The sequence below is a fragment of the Hippocampus zosterae genome, chromosome 9 (assembly GCF_025434085.1).
Source record: "Hippocampus zosterae strain Florida chromosome 9, ASM2543408v3, whole genome shotgun sequence".
NCBI classification, from domain to species: domain Eukaryota; kingdom Metazoa; phylum Chordata; class Actinopteri; order Syngnathiformes; family Syngnathidae; genus Hippocampus; species Hippocampus zosterae.
The window spans coordinates 23,987,077-24,009,036 of record NC_067459.1 but is presented as its reverse complement, the minus strand read 5'-3'; the positions used below and the strand labels follow the sequence as shown (position 1 = coordinate 24,009,036).

The following is a 21,960-nucleotide window of genomic DNA, read 5'->3' as shown; positions in this document are numbered from 1 at the left end:
ATAAATTAAGACATTCGGTTATCATGAGGGAATGGGAATTTGTAATGAATCTGAGGTAAAAAAAAAAAATAATTAAGCTGCGGATCCCAATTTGACAGAGCAACATGAAATTTGGTTGGCTTGTCTATCATGAGTAGACCCACCAAAAAGCCATCCCTGAACTGATGCAGAAAGTCAGCCGTGATGGTCATTAAAAAAAAAGTATCTATGCTCATGTGAGCCATTTCCAGGTTTCCTTCCAAAAAGGAACTCCTCCCACAGATGACTTTTTATTTCTTTGTCAACCAATGGAACTCATCTAACTACAATTCTCGCTTTTTATGCCCCCCCCCCCAAAAAAAGAATAACTGAAAGCTGTTTGGTCTGTACTCAAGTGAATTCCTGTCTGCTCTCCGTGGCAACTTTTCCCATTTTGTGTGCTCGAAGCAAAAGGCCCACACTTCTTTCTTTCATTCTCTCTTTTTTTGAGGGGGGGGGGGCACTTCCGTCAATGAACAAAAACAAAATAACAGCGTGAACAATTTCCTGCTTGAAGATGACCAAAGAAGAAATAATGAACAAGCAAAAAAAACCCCCAAAACATTAATGAAAGAAGAAGATTTTCTCAATAGTGACGCTTTGTGTGTGTGGATAAGTGCAACATCAGGCTCAGGAAATGTTTCTGATGCTTATTACGCATTAGTAACAACTTCATAACAAGAATGTGCCAAAAAAAAAATCAGTTTGCTGGCGGAAGCCAAAAAGCCAAAAAAAACTCATGTTGGCTCACATGGAAAAACTTCAAACAGTCATTTGTAACTCTACAACTGGCCACGAAAGCCAACTTTCAACAGTTTACCCTTGCTTGAAGCGCTAATTCCAAACCTTAAACCTTGTTTGAGACCCTAATCTTGTCTTGAAACCTGAATGCGAAATGCTAAGCCTTGCTTGAAACCCTACGTTGAGTATCACCCGAGAGACCTCAGCTCAGCAGGGCGTTCCAATGGCCTGCGACGCATCGTCGGGTGGCATCGAGGACGTCGGGGAGGGCGAGGAGAGCGCGGAGGTGGCGGTGGAGGCCGACGAGGACACGTCGGGTAGGCACTCGTCGCAGCAACAGCAGCAGCAGTCCAGAAAGGCCTGACCCAGCGAGCGACACAAGCACAGCAGCAGCACGGGCGTGGCGGCGCAGCGAGCAAACAGGAAGAAGTGTCCCGCTAGACCCGATGCCGCCGCCACCACCGTCGCCGGTGCCTCCACGTACGCCAGCGCGATGTTGCACGCGCTGTCGGGTATGTTGCAGGCCACGTACAAGGCGGTCAGCCACATCACGGTGGAGCGAAGCTTGGGCTCGTGAGCGTGCTGGTGCTGGTGCTGGTGATGATGATGATGATGATGATGATGATGATGACGCTTCTTCTTCATTAGTGAGGAAGACACACAAGAGGAGGCAGAAGAGGAAGAGCGCCTGCTTGCCGCTTTGACGGGTTGGTGCGCTGACACCTATAGATAGAATCAGTGGTATTTTGTTCATGTTACACACACACACACACACACACACACACACACGTTGGTATGTTGTTACATGCAGTAGATTAAATCGGTAAGATTGTTGGGACCATACCCGTTGAGTCACCAGGTCGCAGGCCAACGTGAATAGCAGCGGCAGGCAGACGTAGCATCCAATCATCCACCAGGTTCGGGCCTCCTGATAGGTCAGCACCAGCGAGTAGACGCCGACGGGCAGTTCCGCCGACGGCTCGCGCAGACACATGTCCACGCCGCCGCCAGGCCCGACGGCTTCCCGCCACCAGACGAGTTCCGGCGGCCCGACGGGTTCCCGCCGCAGCTGCCAAAGAAGCACTTCAGGGGTGGCCAGCGCCAGCGAACCCAGCCAGATGACGGCCATCTTGGACAGGATGGAGCGGCAGGACTCCAGCCTGGGGGCGGGCCCGGGGGTGGGACTTGTGGCGGCATGGAAGCGGTCGATGCTCAGAGCGCAAAGGCTGAACGTGGCCACGCCCAGTGATGTCACCTGGCATGAGGCGTTCAAAAAATCACACACTCATTTCAAAACTTCAAACCCTCATCACGCCCTATACCCCGAACATTTGTTTAACACCCACTCCCTGGCTTGAAACCCTACTTTGAAACTCTAATGCTGTCTTAAAACCCTAATCTATGCTTGAAGCCCTCATTTGGAACCCTAACCTGAGCTTCAAACACTCACTTGAGACCCAAGTCTTTGTGCGTGTGTGTGTGTGTGTGTGTGTGTGTGTGTGTGTGTGTGTGTGTACAAAAGGGCACAAGACCAAAGCAGACGCTGATTATCCCACTTGTCTTCGTCCCCGCTGTTAAGGCGCAAAGTTAAGATCATTAATGGGGGCATCTGATTAGTCTCATTAGCATGACAACGGCACTAAAACTCATTAGCCGGATTTGCGCTTTTCACAGCAAGAGAAGGAAGGAAAACTGCTAAACCCACAAAAGCGTTTTGGTGCCAAGGCGAAAATGTCACCTCGGCCAACTCGGTGGCGCTCCTCCTCCTCCTCCTTCTTCTTTCCCTCCCTCCTGCCACTCAAAAGAAACTTTGGCACCTGCTGATTTACCAGTGGTAGATATTTTTTCAATATTTTTAAAAAATATGTTTTTCTATTTTTTTATGTGTCAGGCATAGGCGTTTTTAGCCCACTTTGGGGAACAGGGGGTGCCGAAGCACCCGGAAAATTGAATCCCAACACCCCCTAAAAGTTAGGACATTTTTTCATTGGCGCTTTTAAAACATCCTCAACACCTTAAAACCCCTAAACCTACGATCCTCGTATCAGCTCTGGTGGGAGGGAGGCAAAAATATTGCAATTGTATAATCAGAAAGTGTTAATTTTATGTCTAAATTCAACTTCTCTGACACTGGAGTCAAACTACTAGACTCCAATGTCCAGAAATCACACTTTGATGAGATGGGAATCAAAATTATTGGGGGGAAGCAGGGGTATCAAAAATTCAAATTTTGATGAAAATAAAGATAGAATTTTACAACGAAAAAAAAAACGTTGAAAAAAGTATTAAAAATTAAACAAATAAAACTGACAGCCCTATGACTGGGAAAAGAAATTTCACAATTTATGTGGGGGAAGCGTGTCATTTTGATGATCATAAACAAGTCAGAATCTAAAGGCAGCATTTTTAAAGTCTTTTTGTACACAACTATCTGCACTTTTTCTTGAATACGAAGTTGTCGCGATGACTAAAGATGCTGACCTCCAGGTAAGGCACCAGGCGGCACGACGCTCCTCCGAGCAGGCGTCTGAAGGTCAGCTCGTGGAAGACGACCACCGGCAGGCAGAAAAACAGCACCAGAAAGTCCAAGAAGGCCAAGCCGGCCAGGATGCAGTTCCAAGCGCTCTGCAGGTACGCGTTGTGCCACACCGTGCACATGAGCGCCAGGTTGCCCACCATGCCCACCGAGAAGAGGGACAGGGCCAGCAGCATCAGCGCGTAAGCCCAGTACGAGCCGTCGGCCACGGCGAAGAGCAGCGGAGGCGGTGGCGGCGGCCCAGAGGACGACGACGACGACGTCGAGGAGTTAGGACGCAGCGCGCTGGTGCTCGTGACCCGCGGGGTCGTGAAGTACCAGCTCGGGTCTTTTCCTCTCCGGGGAGCCACGTCTCGACTCGCTCCGGGAACCTCCGAGGCATCTTCACCGCGGCCGAGGTGCGCCTCTTCGGGGGAAGGCGGCGCAGGGAGGCGGACGCGGCTCCGGAGCTCGGCCGGCCCGACAAAAAGAAACAAAAGAAAGATAAGCTTGCTCATGTTGGGAGATGAATTAATAACTCCGGCTTTATAACATACGCACGAATAAAAATATGAACTTTTTCCTCAGAGAACTTCCATCAATGTGACGATCTTAGCGGTGCTGATGCGAAAAGTTAAGGGCCAATAATTGAGCTCTTTTAAGTTACCGTGAAAGACAGCAAAACTTCCGGTTATGCCTTTTCAAATAAAAGTATTACATAAGAAAACGGAAGTGGTGAATAATTGGGGGCCGAAAGAAGTAATACATACGGTTATCGCTAATTCTGATTCTCTTTGATAGTAAATTTGGACCTGATTTTCTGTCAAGTATCCCCCCCGCCCCCCATTCTCTCTATATATGTATCCCTGAGCCTAATGTTGAAAATACATTGAAACAGAATGGGAAAATCCTCATTTATTTGGCTGATGTCATTGAAAATACTTGAAGGCACAAAAACATTGTGGTTGTCAAAAATGTGTTGCGGTATGGAAGACAATAGCTGACAAAAGAAATGCCAAAAGAAGAGAAATTAATAGCTATGCATTATTAGATAAGTGATATTATCCTTTCTCTGAAATTGGGTTGTATATTCCTTTTATTTACAAAAAAGAAAAATCTTGTGTGAAGTTGAAAACGTTCAAGTCTTTTGTGAGGATTTGAGCTTCCTGCAGGCATCCTTGTGTTTCTTGCGGTACTCCTGAGCGCAAAACGAAAGAGAAAAAACATTCTTTAGCGTATGCACAATGCCAGGCGAGCGCGCCTTCAAACGTGAACGCCGTTCACCTGTCTGAGCTCCGTTCGTCGCTCCTCCCACTCTTCTCGCTCCTCCTCCAGCTGAGACGAGCGACAGAACCACTCGGGACCCTCTGACCGGCCACATTGTCCAAAAGTTCAACATCGCGCAAACGCAACAAGAGGAAATGCTGATACGCATGTTACACAACAAAGGAAAACGCGGAAAAAATAAACACGTTACCTATCAATCTGCTGTCATCAAGGCGGAAGAAGAAGAAATTGTTTGAGGATGAAACCATTTCCTCTCTGTGGACAAAAACATCTCTTTTTTTCACTTGACATGATGTTCCAAACATGGTTTCATATAAGACTCACATTTGTCCCGTCTTGACACATCTGCACTTGACAGTAAAAGAAAAAAGTGGAGTTTCATTCTCACGTTGTGTCTTTAGGCGCTGCGCTGCTTTCCTCCTGCTGCACTTCCTCTTCATCCTCGTCATCCTCGCTGCTGTCTTGTAGACGAGGGTCTTGTTGCCACCGGAACACCTTTGCGGCCTGGATGCTCTCTGCCTTGTACTCTAAACATCAACATTATTCGATCAAAATTAAACGTTACGCTAATGAAGCAGTAAATTGGATGAAAATAGCGTCCGAATTTTATGGCAATTGAATGAATGAATGAATAAGATCATGCCAAGCTTCAAACATTTTAAGAGTGTAGTCTTTTTTTTTTTAAACAATAGTTTTTTAAATGAGTTAAAATTACCCCCCCAAAAAAGTCAAATGAAAATAGATTGAAACATGACAAAAATAGTCTGCAATAAGATTGAAACATTCCAAAAAAGTCAACATTTTACAAGAATAACATTTAAACATGACACGAATTAACTCCTCATTTTTTAAAAGGAATTATTTTCCTCCTAAAAACTGACTCTCAGTACATTTAATTACTTTGTATATAAGATATACAATTTGAAAAGATCAATTTTATGACCATTTACAGACAATAAATTGAAATAAGACCAGAAAAAAAAGCAGTTTTTAAAAATGGAAACACCACCCTGTTATGTCGACTGAACCCTACATCAAAGTGCCCTCGGGCTCGCATCGCTAACGTCACGTGGCCAAAATTAGGAAAAAGGGTGATCTGTGACATCTGCAAAGTGAGCCAGAGAGAACTTTGATATCAATTTCAGTCAACAGCAGGGGGCAGTATAGGAAATAAATGGCAGCGATGTGAGAGGAATGAAAATGGGAATTAATTATTATTTCATCCATCCATCCATTTTCCGAACCGCTTAATCCTCACTAGGGTCGCGGGGGGTGCTGGAGCCTATCCCAGCCGTCTTCGGGCAGTAGGCGGGGGACACCCTGAATTGGTTGCCAGCCAATCGCAGGGCACACAGAGACGAACAACCATCCACGCTCACATTCACACCTAGGGACAATTTAGAGCGTCCAATTATTATTTCACCAAATGCAATTTTCTAATGAATATAATTTGGGTTACTAGGGACGCAAAGACATTTTTTTTGCCTTGAGGTCCATTCTAAATCCCACAACAGGGTTAGCTAAAACGTCCCTTTTCCCATTCGTAATATCGCATCAAGAGGCGCACCTTTGTGTTCGCTCGCTGTCTGGATATCGTCGCCGAAGAAGGAGAACATGAACCCGGAAGCTTCTTCTGGTGGGGGCTGCTCCTCATCTTTCTCATCTTTCTCCTCCTCTTCATCCCAGCTGGCCTTGGGCTGCTCGGCGGGCTTTTGGACGGCGGCGGGTCCGAACTTGGCCTTCAAGTCGTCCGACACATTGTAGAAGATCTCCTTGGAAACCTCCGGAAGCTTCTGAGCCTCCTCGCGCTTCTTCCGTCGTGCCGACTTGCTGCCAAAGAGCGCGAAGGGAGGGGGGAAACGTCACGTGCGCACTACACGTTGGCGATGATAACCATAGAACATGGAGTGACGGGACAGAGATTTCTAAAGTTGAAAGAAAAAGTGTCCAATTGAAATGAATTTGAAATGCAATTTAGAAATGAGGCGGAATTCTTCTTCCCTGATTAAAATCAACAATGATTTCATCACAGTTCGATTGAATGATGAATACGCTTGAATCGGCGTTTGATTCAGGGCATGATTGTTGCTGCATACCTTTTCTTGTTGCCGTCTACTTTGCTTTCGAAGGCGGCATGCTCTTCTCTGCTGGGGTCGTAGTGCAACGCCGACACATCTCTGCAAACAATGCACGCGCACCATGTCTTCTACAACAATAGACTTTCTAAGGTCATGATGTAAAAAGAAAAAAATCTTATCGTAAAACAAATAATGATGTAATGAAGGGGAATTGTACTTTACTTGATCTTATTATACAATACTTGGCCTTTTATGTTGTATTTTTTATCTCACAATGCACAAATACACACTAAAATAAACTAAAACTAACAAAAGCTCAACTAAAACAAAGCATATTCGGGAAAAAAAAGAAAAAAATCAAAAAAAATATCCGAAAAGGAATTGACGATCAAAAACCAAAGTCAAAATGAAACCAAAAAGCACTGCAACGAAAAACGGCAAACTATTAGAAGCCCGACACTGACGCAACATTTTACGTCTGTGTGCGTGCGCCTGAGTGTGAGGCCCGACCTGAAGGTTTTGGTCTTGGCGGAGGGCTTTGCGCTGTTGGCTTGATGTCCCAGAAGGCCCTGCAGGATAGACATGTTCCTCTTCTTCTCCTCCTGCAGAAAGCCCTCATCCTCCGCCGCGCTTGTTTTGACCTCTGCACCGCCATCGTCGTCAACAACAAAGACAAAAAGTGCGTTTAAAAAGGAGCCTAACAGAAAACAGACTGGAGGTGGAAAAAAAAAGTCAAAATGACGGGGGTAATGGGATGGGGTACTACTAATTTGAGTAAAATAAAAATAAAAATTTGACACAAAATGGCGCATTTTAGGAGAATACCATTGTACATTTTAAAGGACGTTTTTTGGGGGGAAAATTGACAATTTATAAGGAAAAAACAAGGAAATTTACAAGGAAATGTAAATTAAAGCGAGAAAAAAAACTAACAAGAAAAAGTTCTCATTTTAGGGCGATGAAATTAAAAGATTTCGATGGGGTAAAAAAAAAAAAAAAGGTCCTAATAGAGCAATCCCAAGATCTGACCCGACTCTTCCTTGTCGTCTTCCTCGTCCTCTTCCTCCAGGAAACGAGAGTCCATCCGGAAACGCTCGTCCGTGCCGAAGCGAGACTGCAACTCCATCAGCTAAACAACACGCAAACGCACACGCGTGGGTTCGGGATGTGCGTCAAGGACCGATACGATGACATTTCCAAGAAGATGGACTGGTCACCTTTTGTCCTGCTTGGCCTTCAAACTGAGGCTTGATGTGGAACCTGCCGCCGTCTTCCTCTTCATCACCGTCCTCCTCATCCTCATCCTCACTGCTGCCGAAAAGTCGAGGCCCCGACGCCGCGGCGCGGTCCTGAATGCAACACGCGTTGGAAAGGAGCCTGCCGACTTGTTTGAAAGTGCCGGTTAAAAGCGAGCGGCTCACCTCGTGTCCGACGGGAACGCTCTCGTCGGCGGCGAGCGCTGTGGGCTCGTCGTCGTCGTCGAAATTGAAGACGATGTGCTTTCCCGTTCTTGGAGTCACAGCATCCTAAATGACAAAAGATTATTTTCAACACGGGTCGACTGAAAGTTTGAATCCGATACGGCTTTATGTGTTTCTAAAGGCGCACCGCGTTATAAGCAGCATAGAACCTACAATAGTGGCTGCGGTATGCATCCACTAGATGGAGCTACACTAAAGGAAACACAATACAACGCAATGCAGGTTTGCTGATATTGAGCTTTCGCAACCGCTGCAGCTGGAAAAAAGCGCTTTACAGAATATTTAAAAACACTACGTCCAGGAAATCAGAATATTGATCGAATTTTAAAACGGCTTTTAACAAAAATTGAGTGGTTTTAGGTGCGCCTTATAGTGCGCAAAATACGGTACATATTTTACGATTGTTATTACTATTATAAAAAACTGATGTACAAGCAAAAATACGAGGGCGGATCCGGAATAGATGCAAAAACAAAATTCATTGAGAACATTTTTTAAAAATAGTCCTAAATTTACAAGACCATAACTCAGACCATAAAGCCATTATTTATTTATTTATTTTTGTTGTTGTATTTATTTTTTCTTATTTGATGTTGTTTTTAACATTGTACTCGTGATTTTAACTGCTTGTTGTAAGGTGTCCTTGAGTTTCTAGAAAGGCGCCCACAAATAAAATGTATTATTATTATTATTAAAAATAATGTTGTAATTTTATGAGTAAAAACAAAACAAAAACCATTTCTCGGAGTAAAAATGGCAAATTTTCTGCGAGCAGTAAAATCAAGTATAATCTAAATCTCGCAGGACAAAAAGCAAAAGTTATGAACAATAAGTTTTAAAAAAAAAAGGTCACAGTGGCAATTTAGCAAGAATTAAATAAAACTGCAGCAAGAACAACAAAAAAATGTCCGATTAACTTGACCAATTAGGTTGTAATTTGACGTAATGACATCCTGACTTTCACAATAAAACCCCAAATAACTTCAGAAAAGAAACGTGCTTGAAGAATGACGCGGAACACATTCCAAGAGTAAAATGTTACGACATTTGATGACGATAATATCCTGATGCGGAAACACTGAACTCACCAGGTTGGCAAGCGCCCCCTGGATCAGCTTCTTGTGCTCCTCGGCCTCCTTTCGCCTGCGCTCGACGGCCGCCAGTCTCCTCTTGTTGTCCTTCCTCTGACGCTCCTCTTCCTCCCGAGCGCTCAGCCTCGGACGGGGCGCCGCCACCGCCTCCTCCGCCTCCTCCGCCTCCTCCTCGGATGAAGACGAAGACCCATCTGACTCGCCTTTCTTGTTCTCTGGCGCGCCCGTTGTCTTTGGCGCCCCCTCGTCGAGAGTGGCCGTGCCCTGAAAAGGGGGAAGCCTTCTTCTGGCGACCGTGCTCCCTTTCTGCTCTTCCTTCTTGGCTTCCCGTTCGTCCTCGCTACTGCTGTCACCTAAGCAAGTAGGCAGGTGGTCCTCAGGCAACATTCCTCGCTTGGGGACGGGTGCCGATGTGACTCGGGCATTTGGTGGAGCTCGCTTCTCCAAGCTGTGCGTGGACTTTTTTCGGAGATAAGCCAGGGAGATTTCCAGACGCGGGACGTCGGGGAAGGTGGCCTCATCGTCGGATTCGTCAGAGTCCACCTCATCCTCGTCTTCCTCGGAAGGGACGGTCATCTCCTTCGACCTCTCGTCGTCGTCTTTGATTTTTCTCTCGGGCGTTCCCGTTCTTTCTTCGGAGATGTTCTTCTGAGGAGGAAGAGAAGGTTTCCTGGAGACAGGAAGTTCCTCCGAGTCATTAGAAACTTCTTCCTGTTTGTCCACCGCCGCCTTCGCCTCCTCCTCGAATGAAGACCCATCCGACTTGTCCTTCGTGTTTTCTGGCACGTCCGTTTTCTTGAGCGCATCTTCGTCGAGCGTGGCCGTGCCCCGAAAGGGGGGAAGCGACGTCCTGGCGACCCGTCTCCCTTTTTTCTTCTCCTTCCTGGCTTCCCGTTCGTCGTCGCTGCCGTCGTCCCCCAGGAGGGCGGCCAGGATGTCCTCAGGCAGCGTTCCTCGCTTGGGGACGTGTGCCGGCGAGACTTGAGCATCCGGCGGGGGACGCTTCTCCAGATTTTCCTGGGCCAGCTTCTGGAGATCAGCCAGGGAGATTTCCAGACGAGTGACGTTGGCGAACATGGCCTCGTAATCGGAATCGGCAGAGTCCATCTTGTCCTCGTCTTCCTCGGAATGGACGGTCATCATCTCCATTGAACCCTCGTTGTCTTCTTTGGTTTCCCTCTTTGCCTTTCCTGTTCTTTCTTTAAGGATGTTCTTCTTCTTAGGAAGAGAAGGCTTCCTGGAAGCGGCCATTTCCTCAGTGCCAGTAGAGTCTTCCTCGGCTTCCTTGGAAAGAACAGCCGTTTTCTTTGTCCCTTTGTCCTGCTCTTTACGTTTTCTCTTCGGCGCTGCCGTCCTTTCTCCTGAGATGTTCTCCCGTGGTGGAAGAGGACGTTTCCTTGAAGTGAAGAGTTCGTCCGTGTCAGCAGAGTCATAATCGTCCTCATCTTGGTTCATTGGGCCACCTAGAATGCCCAACAACGTTGCATTGAATTATGACAAATGCACTGAGGAGTAGCGACTGAAAACAATATTCATGTTTGCTTTTTTGATTTTTTTTTTCCTGAAAAAAAAAATACTGATTAATGGGCTAATTATTTTAAAAATTACTAATATATAAAATCACATTACCCCTCCTCCCAAAAAAGGATTTCAATAGGCGTCAATTGTATGTGGATTTTGGCGATTCACAGGCCAGCCTTAATAGCCGGCGGGGGGGAACGGGGGGGCAACTGTTTATATACTGTATTGTAAAAAAAAACAAAACAAAAAACAAAACAAACCCCAACTTTGCTTCTTATTTCCCAGAATCCATTGCAATACATTGAATGAATGATATCAAAAGGTCATTAATCCTCATCGCATGTGTGTTTGAATAGTTGAACGTGTGTCATATCGAACACATTTACGTTTGATTTTCTTTTTTTCTCTCTTCAAATCGTGACTGAAGATAATCAGCGCTTTAATGGACGACGACAGAAATATTTCCTGTTGAGAGGCTGAAATTCTGAGGATTTGGACAATTACACGTTTTACAAGGTCTCAATTAATCGATGATGGAAAGAGCTGACTATTAATCTGATTTATTAATTTGACTGTCGTTGCTGGACAGTCCCGGGGCGCTTGTGTCTTGCGCCTGTAATGGGCAGCATTTTTCACAGCCCCGCTTTGTTCAGCGGAGAGATCGGTGCTGTTGAACGGTCTGCGGCTGGATGGATGGAGGTCTTGAGGAGCCGACGATGAGAAGAAAGGAGCGTTGGCGCGGAGTGCCGATGCGGATTTGAGCTCGGAGTCGCGGCTTGGAGTTTGAAGCGGATTACGTGGGACAGGAGAAGTGAACTAATCTCTTTTCGTCAATGGATGCTACAGCTTCGTGTTTGCTTTCAAAACTTAGCTTGTAGCAGACGTGTGCACATTTTCAGCATGACGTCTCTGATCCACTGGAGAAAGGACACTTTGATCCTCTCCTCTTTCATCTAGAACTGCTTCAGACAACAAAGTGTATGCAGAAAATTGGTGAAGATTGAACGACTGTCTGTGTCCTATGTGTTGTCTTGTGTTATTTTTGTTATTTTGACTTCAAAATGGCGCCGCGAGAGTGGCTGCCTTTCCAGCAGCTCCTATATTTTGTTGTTCTACTTCTTACTTTCATAACTTTGCTGCTGTGAATTGGGAATTTCTCCATTGTGAGACTAATAAAGGTTTTCTTATCTTATCTTATCTTATCTTATCTGATAACCAATTTGATATCATTTTTTTCATTAATTGTTGCATTTTTGGAAAAACTTGTTTTTACCTCGATACTTCTGCCGGGATCCTCCGAAGGTGACTAAGTAGTCGTATCCCACCACTTCCAGGTTGTCGTCCTCCACGTGCCTCCCTGGCGGATTGCGGGAAGACTGCTCAAGCGCCACCAACCGTCGCATCTCCTCTTCCGAATCGCTGTCCTCGTAACGTGCGCGTTCCCTCCTCTGGACCGGACGCTTGTCGTTTGCCGGCACGAATTCATTCATCGGCTGATGATTCTTTAGCTTGGCGCAGCTGACAACCTGCGCCGGTCTGAGATGGGAAGAGTTGGTCGAGAAGACTCGAGGCAGAAAAAAACAAAACAAAGGTTTGTTACCTGGCTTGGTTAGCAGCTCGAATGGATTCGAGCGCATCTGTGTGAGTCCTTTTGGGCTTCGGTGGGCGATACGGAGGGAACTCTCCTCGTCTCTTCCTGCTGATGTCATCGTCGCCGCCGTTCATCTGCCAGGTGAGCTGGGCTACGGGGGTAGAAGGGTCAGCGACGGCAGTGGCTGGGTCCAAGCGCCGGATGTTGTGGCAGTATTTGGACGGGTCATATTTGATGGTGCAAGTTTTGGTGCCTTTCTTACGGCGCAGCTGCATGACCGGCAGCACGCGGCCATATTTACTGACCACCCAGTCCTGAAAAGGAAAAACAGTCAACATATCTTTTTTTTTTTAAACGCATAAATGTTTTGGTGTGTTAGGGTTCGGCTAAAACAAATGCAAACAAATTAACATCAGAGATCTTCACTTACTAAACATTTTGACTTGTAGTATTTTGTTTTAAGCGTTCATCACAACAACCCTAGAACTGTTTGGGAAAAAAAAAATCGCATTCTCCTCCATTGTGATGACAATTTGTGTTTGATTAATTGCCCAGACCATCAATTTCACTTTCCACAACATGATTAGTCTAATAATTGGTTACAACTGTTCGGGTAAACACACACAAGCAGACACACCTTGTGTCCTGGTACTTCTGTGCCCGGCACGGCCGCCTTCATGGTGAAATTTTCCACACCGGCTTTGCTGAGAGACTCCAGCAGCTTGGGGGCATTTTGCTGTTTGTTGTCTGTATCCTGACGGGGGCGCTGCTGCTCCAATTGCCTCTCCTGAGCCAGCCTAGGGCGAAAATATCCTCAACTCACCTGCAAAGTGGGCCAAAGTCCGTAAAGAAATGGGCTTACTTGTGCAGGAAACTCTCCTTGGCAGGTTCAATTTGCAGCGTTCCTCCTTTCCATTTGGATTTGTTTAACACCGTCATGCCTGAGAAACAAACCAAACACATAGTGTCATATTTTGCTTCTTTTTTTTTTATGGACTACATCTTGCTGTTAAATTCACTTACACTTCTTCAGGTCTGTGGTGGAAATGCTGAGGTTGATGTAAGCAAATGTTTTGTAGGGAACGCCTAGGGAAGCAACACGGGTTTGATTACTGTGGAAATGAAAAAATGTAAATTTTGAAAATAACAGTTACCAGCTGTTTTAATATTTCTGTGAAAAGCTTTCATCAAAGTATCCCAATGGCTTCCATTTTTTTGTAGCTTTTCTGTAGCCAGCCAATTGTCTTAAGGCCGTAAGACCATGGCCTCATGCATTTTGTTTGTTCGGTGCTTTAATTAGTATTTGTATGAAGACTAAATCGGAATAAGGAAGAAAAGCTGTTCCTTGGTTTTCAGGTGTGTTCATGTAAAATCAAGGCTCACCCTCATCGTCCCGCCGGGTCCGGAGCTCCACATCTTCCACTTTTCCAAATTTGCCAAACCGATCCGTTAGATCTTTCTGGGTGACTGAGTGGCTTAAACCGCCCACGTAGAGACGCTGCATCTTTCTGGACAGGACAGAATAATACTTTACAGTAGAGTACAGGACAGCATTGGACAGGACAGTACAGCAATCACATTATCCGAGGTAATAGAGATTGAATATACAAGTACTAGAGTCAGAGTTTTACACATTTATAAACATTTGCAATGATGATAATCATCGCAAATGGATGTCTTAGAAAGTGGTACTGGCGTGACAGTCTTTGAACAAGTACGATGGTTTTTAATTCATTAGACTTTAACCCTAATTCTATAACAGCTTGGCTCACTCAGCGAGTACATCGTCTGACATGTAGCTATTATTTGTACAAGGTTCTATGTGGGCGCACACTCGCATTACAAGTCGATGTCTACGTCAAACGTTAATGTCCATAATAATCCAGCAAATAACAAACAAACAAAAACAAAACAAAACGATTAAACTGTGACCATTTGTGGTTATCATTCAAGTGTACTCGTTACTCGTAGCTTTAAACCAACCAAGCTAAACTAAAAACTTAACTACGACATCGGCAGTAATAATCTAAGTCGAAGTGCTACCAACCCAAACGACCAACGTGTAAAATAATTCACATGTGCAGAGAAATTGCTGAAATATTACCTCACATGGATTCAGCAGGTGTTACATTGAAAAGTGCTCGACACAACGGTTCGGGCCGACATTACAGTCCGCTAGTGTTGCTCTACCACTCAATAGTTCCGCTAGCACCGTATTACATTAAAATGTACAGTTAATAAATAAACAGGACATAAAATCACGTAAATTTTAATGAATTTATGGATCACTAAAAAATTGTGCAATTGGACGAAAATCAAGGCTCAATCCATCAATAAGGGAGAGTCCAGTGGCGTCATTCTTGAACTACTTTGCTCAGGGTGTTCTAGAAATGTGCATCTTGGATATCTTATTTGACATGGCCTATGAGTGTTTGTTATGGAGTCATATTATTTTAATGTCTTTCAACGTATGCTCCTAAATACAAGAACTGCGTTGGAACTAAAATAGGTATATTCCCAATGATTACATTATTTTCATCAGCCCCCTGACGTAAGGCAAAGTGGTAGCGTTCACAGGGCGCGAGTCTCCAAACGTGTCTGGGAAGTAAAAAAATCGACAACTCACCGAGTAAGTTACAGTTTTGTGTATTTCTTATGTTTCGAACATTAGTCAGGCGTTTTTAATGCATATGGCCTAATATATTTTATATTTTGACGTGACGTTGTCAACATATGTCTTTAAAGTTGGTCGGCGTCCCAATTTAGCTAGTAGAATGTACTCTTTCGACTACTTAATATTTATATTAAGCCAGTGTTAGCTAAGTAAACCATTTATATCTTTTTTATATTTTGTAATTTCAACAAAGCGCTGTAGGGAGTGGACACTGGGTGTGTGTTTAGGAACACAAGGGAAAGCTGTCTGTTCTGTTCATATGCAGTCGATGACGTCATCCACAACAAGTAGCCACAGGGTAAATTAATATCATTGGTCCACGTGTTATCTGCGTTAAGCGAACCGTTTTTCTGGAATTAATGTGCTGGGGTATCATTAAATAAGTGGATTTGTCGTCTTTGTTTCTGCTTCACGCTGTTGTCTTACCCAAGTTTGTACATAATGTAATATTTGATGCATTTGTCCCGATTGTTCCATCAGAATGGAGGAACAACTGAACGAGGAGAACACGGAGGAGGTGATGCTGCTGGAGGAAAACATTCGGCGTCTCCAGGCAGAAGTGGCGGAACTGCAGGGCCAGTGTCAAAAACACCAGAAGGAACTCACCTTGCATTCTAGCCAACCAATGCAACACGCACTGTGAGTTTTATTCCTTCTTAAACTTCTTTCATGCAACTAAAGATAGAAGCCATATGAAAATTTCACTTCACAATTATCATGACCTAAATGATGATGATTATCTGCATTATTATTATCACTACCCGAAAGAAGCACAAAGAAGCTCCCAAGCACACCTGATAGCGTTTTGACAGCCGCCTGCATGCGTGCATGACAGATCGCTGGTGTGTGGACACACGCTACAGAAAGATGCCCATGTGGTTCTGTCCAGTCTGAGGGAGGAGGTGGAGCAGCTGCAGGAGGATCTGGAGCATCAGAGCAACATTAACGGCATCAGTTTGAGGAGCTTCACTGCATGCACTCTGGAAAGCAGTATGTCACAAAAACATATTTTTGGGGAAAAAATAGTACTTTCTGGAGTTGGGCTACACCCTGGACTTCACAGTCACATTGCCATTCTTGAATGGTTTAGGGCAAGGGGTCTTAAACAAATCACAAAACCTTGTTAAAATCTGCCATTTTAATGCAAACACACAATACCAACGCCATAGACAGGTTAAAGAAACTTACATTAATGTTGCCATACTTAACCACTAAAATTTTTTCCATTTGAACATGAGTGGTAGTCACGCACGTAGACAGACCATATTGGCATATGTTCTTTATCCTCTGCGAAAAACAAAAATATATTACTGCAGCTTTAAGTTGCAAAGGTCTTCTTTTGTTTCCTCATCTGATCTTGTCGAGTATTTCTGGATTATACTGCCCCCTTCTGGCCAAGGCGCACTCATTGAAAAGACCATGGCCATTGAATTAATGCATGAAATCATGATGCACAAAGTGTTTATATCTTTACATCCTGTTTTTATATTAGCATTAATAGCTGTGCCAGTATGTTTTATGGAGTAAAACACCACACAGTGTTATTTTTCTCATGAAAAAAAAGTATCTCAAAAATATTAATGACTGTAAAGGAAAGTTTATGTTTGTGTCTATTTTAGGCGACACCAAGTCAGTGGAGCAGATACGTGTGTCTGGTCAGTGCTCAGACTTGAAGTTCGAGGTGGAGTTCGAGCTCTCAGAGGTCAAGGTGGGTCATGACGCTGGTTGACTTACACGTTGTTCTCTTTCAAAACCAGTTTTTTTTGTAGATGGGAAATTGTGTCTAGTGTGACATGCGGTTTGCTAGGTTGAGCTTTACCTACTTTGCGTGACTATGTCACTTGAGGCACTTGGCTAAGAACGTGCTTGTCCTCGCTGTCTTTTCCTGCCGTTTATTCAATAAAGCGATTGAAAGCACCAGCCCCGCTCTATCCAAACCACCTGCTGAGGATTACGATTCATTCTTACCAGTGGTGCTTGGCTTCATTTAATTAGCGAACAATGTTTACTTTCCCATAGACATCTAGTTGAGTAACTAAAGACGGCTGGACTTTTCACGAGTCACACTGCACTTTAGCTTCTGTTCTTAAAAACTTTAGACATTGTCTGTCTTTTACACACTCTTTCCTCCTGGCTCACGCTGATTGTTACATGAGAAAGTAGCAACAGTCCATGTGGGAAAACAATCACTGCAAAATCCCGCTTTAGAGCGAAGAATCTGCAATACAGTAAAACTAAATTCCCCTCCATCGCAGGGGTTGCGTTCCAGACCACCCCCATAGTAAATAAAATTGAGTGAAATATGGAGTATATTTCACTTTGCAATCTTTTAATGGCACTCACACCTAGGGACTTAGAGTCTTAAATCAGCCTGCCATGCATGTTTTTTGGAATGTGGGAGGAAAGCGGAGTACCCGTAGAAAACCCACGCAGGCCTGGGGAGAACATGCAAACTCTACACAGGAAGGCTAGAGCTGAGATCGAACCCACGACCTCTGCACCATGAGGTCGTCGCGCTAACCACTGGACCGCCTTACTTAGAATAAATGTCTGAATTCCCTTTCCCAGGGTCTTCCACGTCTCAGTCGAAAGGGATGTGAGTCAGTTATATGGCCAAGAGGGGGTGACAGAGCTTCAAACTCTTTGGTGCACCGTGATGAGTTGAGCAGCTGACCGCTGCTACAGGTTTCAACACAATAATAAAAAAGAAATATTACTGTAAAATGATATGAAAGTATCGTTGAATGACCTCTTATGTATCCCAAAGTTTTTATTATTGAGATTAAAAAGGAGAACAGCTGCTTTCCATGGTCAACATGTTCCAAAGCTTAATCTTGTTTTCATTACACGGCCGAGTTATGCCGCACTAAGTGAAAGCCATTATTCACATAGCCATTGCTCTTTTAATACAACGTAAAAAAAATTTGTGTTTTTTTTTTTTCTTTTCTGTTCCCGCCTACATGGTGATGGATCTCCGGGTAACCTCAGTGTTTGCTCAGTAATTTAACACCAAAATGGATGCCGGGAGGAAGGTTTCAATGTTTTCGGAGGCGAAACTTTCCTGTTTTGTTTTTCCGTTTTGCTTGAAGGCGAGTTGTTCAGATGAAAATGTTTAGGAACTGCCTTGAGATCATTATTCAGGGCTTGCACTATTGAGGGCACCAACACCTGGGCTGAAATTCTGTCCATGAAGGTTATGAATAGAATCTGTGACAAAAGGGCAGCCATGGCGCAGTCCAACCCTCGTTGGGAAACAATGGTGACATATTATTTCTGGTCCCTTTATTTCCTAATTGGGGGGTGGGGTGAGTTTTTTGAAATTACAACTGGAACACATGTTAGGGATTGTATTTGTGTTACAGGGGGGTGAGCGCCCTGAAAAGTCAATCACCAGCTTCAATGTTGTTATGGGTGCCGGCGACCTGCAAAACTTCAGCAGCTTCCTCTCCGGGTGAGTGTTCATGTACTTCCTGCTCACGTCATTCCACTGAAGCTTGAGGCGATGACGGCCCGCGTCTACTGGTGTCCGCAAGAGAGCAGCGAGTGGATAATGCAAGGTGTACCTCAAGGTTGCCTTTCTCCAGGCTCCCGCGAGAGCTTTAGCAAGTCTTAGCAGATGTGTGAAGCTCGCCGTGCTCCCCACTCACATCTGGACGATGCCTGTCTGGAAAACAACACGTGGAAAAACACTGTGGCTAATGATTGTGACACTGAGACGTTCACTCTGCACCGTCGCATCGAGCTGGGTTTATTCACAAGCAGAGCTGATGATTTAGTGACGCCACGTTCTTGTGTCTTTGGAAGTCCCGAGCCAAATGAGCCATAAACCCTGTGGACTCTCGGTCCAGAGTTGAAGAAAGTCAGATGTGGCCTGGCGGGGGAGGGGGTGGCGGTGTTGCGGCTTCTATTTTCCAGACTGATAGTGCGATGCCAAAATGCACTGAGGTCACCCCAACACCAGGCCTCTTGGCACTCAAGTGGAGAACCCCAGTTCTGGAAAAAAGACACATACCTCTATGATCTTTGCACACTTTTTTTTTTTTGTTCATAGCAACAAAATGAAGCCTCCGTAAGAAAAAAAAATGACAATAAAAGTTGGGGTTTACTGTTTAATTTCACAATGCCACACTAGAGAACAAACTATTTGTAGTCGAAGTAATTGAAAATATGTCCAATTTAATGTTCAGGGATCTCAATATCATCAAAAATCCATGATAAAATGCCCAAAACTGTGTTTGTGTTGGGCATGAGTCTGCTACGCTGATTGGAAACATTTACTTGATGTGCTGCCTCTGTTTTGAATCGACATTCCATTTTTAATTCACACTCTAATCTAGAAGTAGCCGCTTGCTTGGTCGCAATCCCCTCGCTCCACCCTGGATGATGGTTGTGATGGTATCAAAAACCATACTCAACATTGGCCTTGTAGTAAAGAGTGGCCAGTGTAAGCAGTAACTCAATTATTTGTTCCTTAAAATAATTCTTTTAACCTATGTACAATGGAATAATGGAACAAATATGTCACATTTCAAATTTTTTTAGGATGATATTGTATACTTTATACTGAAAAAAAAGGCTGGCATTCAAAATTGGGCATGTCGGAGTCTTCAGTTTTAATTTGTAGTTACAGACCACACCAAGGAGTAAATTGAACAGCACATGTGACAATTTGGCAAAAAGAAAAGAAAAAAAAGCACATCTTCTCAGTTCAACTTGTGCCCGCACTGGAACATATTTGCATAGACAGACTGTAGGTTTTAACTCGTGCTACACTGAAGACGCAAAGTGTCAAAGGCAATTATTCATCCAGTTGCTGAGAGCACCACACTTAAGTACAACTCTCTCTCTTGCTCTCTCGCCCACCGTTTTGTTTCCATCGGCTCTGTGCGGTGGAATAACAATCCGTGGAAACTTCACCCTCAAGCGCCTCAGGCCCCTGTGGAAAATTCTTCATTTTTTTTCAGGCTCACCCAAATGGGCATAAACAAATAATTTCAGGCAGAGGCCTGATACCTGATTGTTTCTTCTATTTGTGCCACGCCTTTTGTTATTTAAGAATAATGTTTGTGGAGAGACCAACCTCCAGCACTAAGGTTAGAAATTTTTGAATCAAACCCAAATTTTCAGGAAAAATATGCCAGTTGAAGTATATCAAAAGTGGGATGAGGACGGAGCCCTGCTGCAAATAGCATAAAACCGTGAGTAATTTCCGCACATCTCTGCTGCACAGTCAAACTTTCCGGCCTTGAAACGACCTGCGGTTTTCTTGAGGTGCTCTGGTGGCCTCCCGTCTTCATGTTTCTTAGGGTCCAAGCAAAGCTCGTTTGGAAATCCACACACAGTATCTGAATGTGTGAGGTGCATACTTAATACCGCCATCTACAGCGATCTCATAAGATAAGATAAGATAAGAAACCCTTTATTAGTCTCGCAATGGAGAAATTCCCAATTCACAGCAGCAAAGTTATGAAAGGAAGAAGTAGAACAACAAAATATAGGAGCTGCTGGAAAGGCAGCCACTCTCGCGGCGCCATTTTGAAGTCAAAATAACCAAAAAAAACACAACACAACACATAGGACACAGACAGTCGTGCGATCTTGACCACTTTTCTGCATACACTTTGTTGTCTGAAGCAGTTATGGATGACAGAGGAGAAGATCAAAGTGTCCTTTCACCAGTGGATCAGAGGTGAAAATGTGCACACGTCTGCTACAAGCTAAGTTTTGAAAGCAAACACGAAGCTGTAGCATCCATTGACGAAAAGAGATTAGTTCACTTTTCCTGTCCCACGTAATCCGCTTCAAACTCCAAGTCGCGACTCCCAGCTCCAAATCCGCATCGGCGCTCCGCGCTAACGCTCCTTTCTTCTCATCGTCGGCTCCTCAAGACTTACATCCATCCAGCCGCAGACCGTTCAACAGCACCGATCTCTCTGCTGAACAAAGACTATGAACTCATAGTCGCTACAGTGTTGACCTGAATTCCACAAACAAGCTGGGTCAGACCCTTTCCCACACCAGGCTGTTGAGAAATGTACTCGACGAATACATTGGGTGGTGGCTGCAAGTGGTTTGATTGCAGTTGACGAATCCATGACAGTGATTGACATGCCCTGTGGTAGGAGATGAAAATTGAGCCGGTTCGACTAAGCGATCTAGAAAATAGCTGAATGTTGGATGTTTTCACTCTGATATGTACGAAAATGTCCTTACAGAGTGGAGGAGAGCAAGGACCTCCTGCTGTTCTTTAGGACCCTCCGGACTTTCTCCGACAGGATGGACGAGCGACGCCGCGCCTTCCAGCACTTTCAGGTAAGTGGTGACGCGACCACCGTCGAACTCGAACTGCTTGCTTGTGAACTTTGGCACTTTATCCCATCGTCCAATTCTTGTTCTACCAGCATTTTCAAACAGATTTCACCTTCAGTCTTGTGAAATCTCTTAAAATAAGCCGTTTAAACCTTTTAATATTTTAGAAGTCTGATCACAGCCTTCAGTTCATGCAAACTCCACACATGGGCCAAATTTGATTCCGCAACCAAATCGAGACACATTTTACACGGGTTCGTTTCCAATTCGCAGTTGCTCATTATCCTGCCTCCACAACAGTAAGAGGTCAACATTTAATCAGTTTGCAGAAGTAATACAAAGCCGCTGTTTACTCGAAGAGTGGAAAGCTTTGCCAAGTTGGCGCGCAGGCGCAACATTAACTCGCTTTTTCCGTACATGCCTGCATGAATTTTTTTTCTTCACTTTTATTTTGCTCTACTTGCATTTTCTTCAGCAACGTTGGAACATGCGATTGCCTCGTAGTGCGCAACTGGTAACGACACACAGACGCTGGAGTGTTGAGCAAAGCAAACAAATACAAAACAAAACAAAAATAGGGGCACATATTTCTTTTGTGGACCACAGCCACATTTTTACAGCACGGATGGTGGTCGACCTCCTAACGGCTACAAA

At 44.5% G+C, this 21,960-nt stretch overlaps 4 protein-coding genes across 8 annotated transcripts in view; 1 reads left to right on the top strand and 3 right to left on the bottom strand.

The window, feature by feature from the left end:
- Positions 1-452: 452 nt before the first annotated feature.
- Positions 453-4,092, bottom strand: gpr37l1a (G protein-coupled receptor 37 like 1a). The gene is made up of 3 exons (XM_052076315.1): positions 3,241-4,092; positions 1,604-2,014; positions 453-1,482 (listed from the first exon to the last, which is right to left on the bottom strand). Exons 1-3 carry the CDS (start codon positions 3,790-3,792, stop codon positions 967-969), a joined length of 1,479 nt encoding a protein of 492 aa, XP_051932275.1. The 5' UTR covers positions 3,793-4,092; the 3' UTR covers positions 453-966.
- A 93-nt stretch (positions 4,093-4,185) lies between these two features.
- Positions 4,186-14,640, bottom strand: nol8 (nucleolar protein 8). Of its 3 annotated transcripts, XM_052076275.1 has the most exons (18): positions 14,428-14,638; positions 13,707-13,831; positions 13,347-13,409; positions 13,186-13,264; positions 12,961-13,120; positions 12,333-12,637; positions 12,006-12,268; positions 9,209-10,674; positions 8,061-8,165; positions 7,857-7,988; positions 7,670-7,768; positions 7,150-7,301; positions 6,658-6,738; positions 6,129-6,391; positions 4,950-5,088; positions 4,752-4,816; positions 4,559-4,641; positions 4,186-4,472 (listed from the first exon to the last, which is right to left on the bottom strand). In XM_052076275.1, the coding sequence occupies exons 2-18, from the start codon at positions 13,825-13,827 to the stop codon at positions 4,413-4,415; spliced, it is 3,636 nt and encodes a 1,211-aa protein (XP_051932235.1). In that variant the 5' UTR covers positions 13,828-13,831; positions 14,428-14,638; the 3' UTR covers positions 4,186-4,412. The 3 variants fall into 3 exon arrangements, with proteins under 3 accessions (XP_051932235.1, XP_051932234.1, XP_051932233.1); XM_052076274.1 differs by having other exon boundaries at positions 7,857-8,165; positions 14,400-14,640; XM_052076273.1 differs by having other exon boundaries at positions 7,857-8,165; positions 14,428-14,640.
- Positions 14,641-14,712: 72 nt separating this feature from the next.
- The window catches only part of cenpp (centromere protein P), a 66,034-nt gene continuing 58,786 nt past the window's right edge, over positions 14,713-21,960 (top strand). Inside the window, exons 1-6 of one of the 3 annotated variants that reach the window (XM_052076364.1) lie at positions 14,713-14,952; positions 15,478-15,636; positions 15,833-15,987; positions 16,590-16,705; positions 18,360-18,448; positions 21,213-21,309. In XM_052076364.1, the coding sequence (XP_051932324.1) occupies positions 15,479-15,636; positions 15,833-15,987; positions 16,590-16,705; positions 18,360-18,448; positions 21,213-21,309 (615 nt within the window). In that variant the 5' untranslated portion in view covers positions 14,713-14,952; position 15,478. Of the gene's footprint in view, positions 14,953-15,010; positions 15,296-15,477; positions 15,637-15,832; positions 15,988-16,589; positions 16,706-18,359; positions 18,449-21,212; positions 21,310-21,960 lie in introns of those variants that run through there. The other 2 variants (XM_052076367.1, XM_052076366.1) reach the window with 2 other exon arrangements.
- ecm2 (extracellular matrix protein 2, female organ and adipocyte specific) overlaps positions 20,697-21,960 on the bottom strand; it is a 58,262-nt gene continuing 56,998 nt past the window's right edge. The window contains exon 11 of the mRNA XM_052076306.1: positions 20,697-20,740. Coding sequence (XP_051932266.1) covers positions 20,715-20,740 — 26 coding nt within the window. The 3' untranslated portion in view covers positions 20,697-20,714. The remainder of the gene's footprint in view (positions 20,741-21,960) is intronic.

Coding starts and splice junctions, on each gene's coding strand:
- nol8 (XM_052076274.1), bottom strand. CDS start 13,827: ATGCAGCGTCTCTACGTGGGCGGTTTAAGCCACTCAGTCACCCAGAAA. Junction 13,410..13,706: donor GACCCGGCGGGACGATGAGG/GTGAGCCTTGAT, acceptor TTGCTTCCCTAG/GCGTTCCCTACAAAACATTT. Junction 7,769..7,856: donor AAGGCCAAGCAGGACAAAAG/GTGACCAGTCCA, acceptor CGTGTTGTTTAG/CTGATGGAGTTGCAGTCTCG.
- gpr37l1a (XM_052076315.1), bottom strand. CDS start 3,792: ATGAGCAAGCTTATCTTTCTTTTGTTTCTTTTTGTCGGGCCGGCCGAG. Junction 2,015..3,240: donor GCCTGGTGCCTTACCTGGAG/GTCAGCATCTTT, acceptor GCCTCATGCCAG/GTGACATCACTGGGCGTGGC. Junction 1,483..1,603: donor GCGACCTGGTGACTCAACGG/GTATGGTCCCAA, acceptor TTCTATCTATAG/GTGTCAGCGCACCAACCCGT.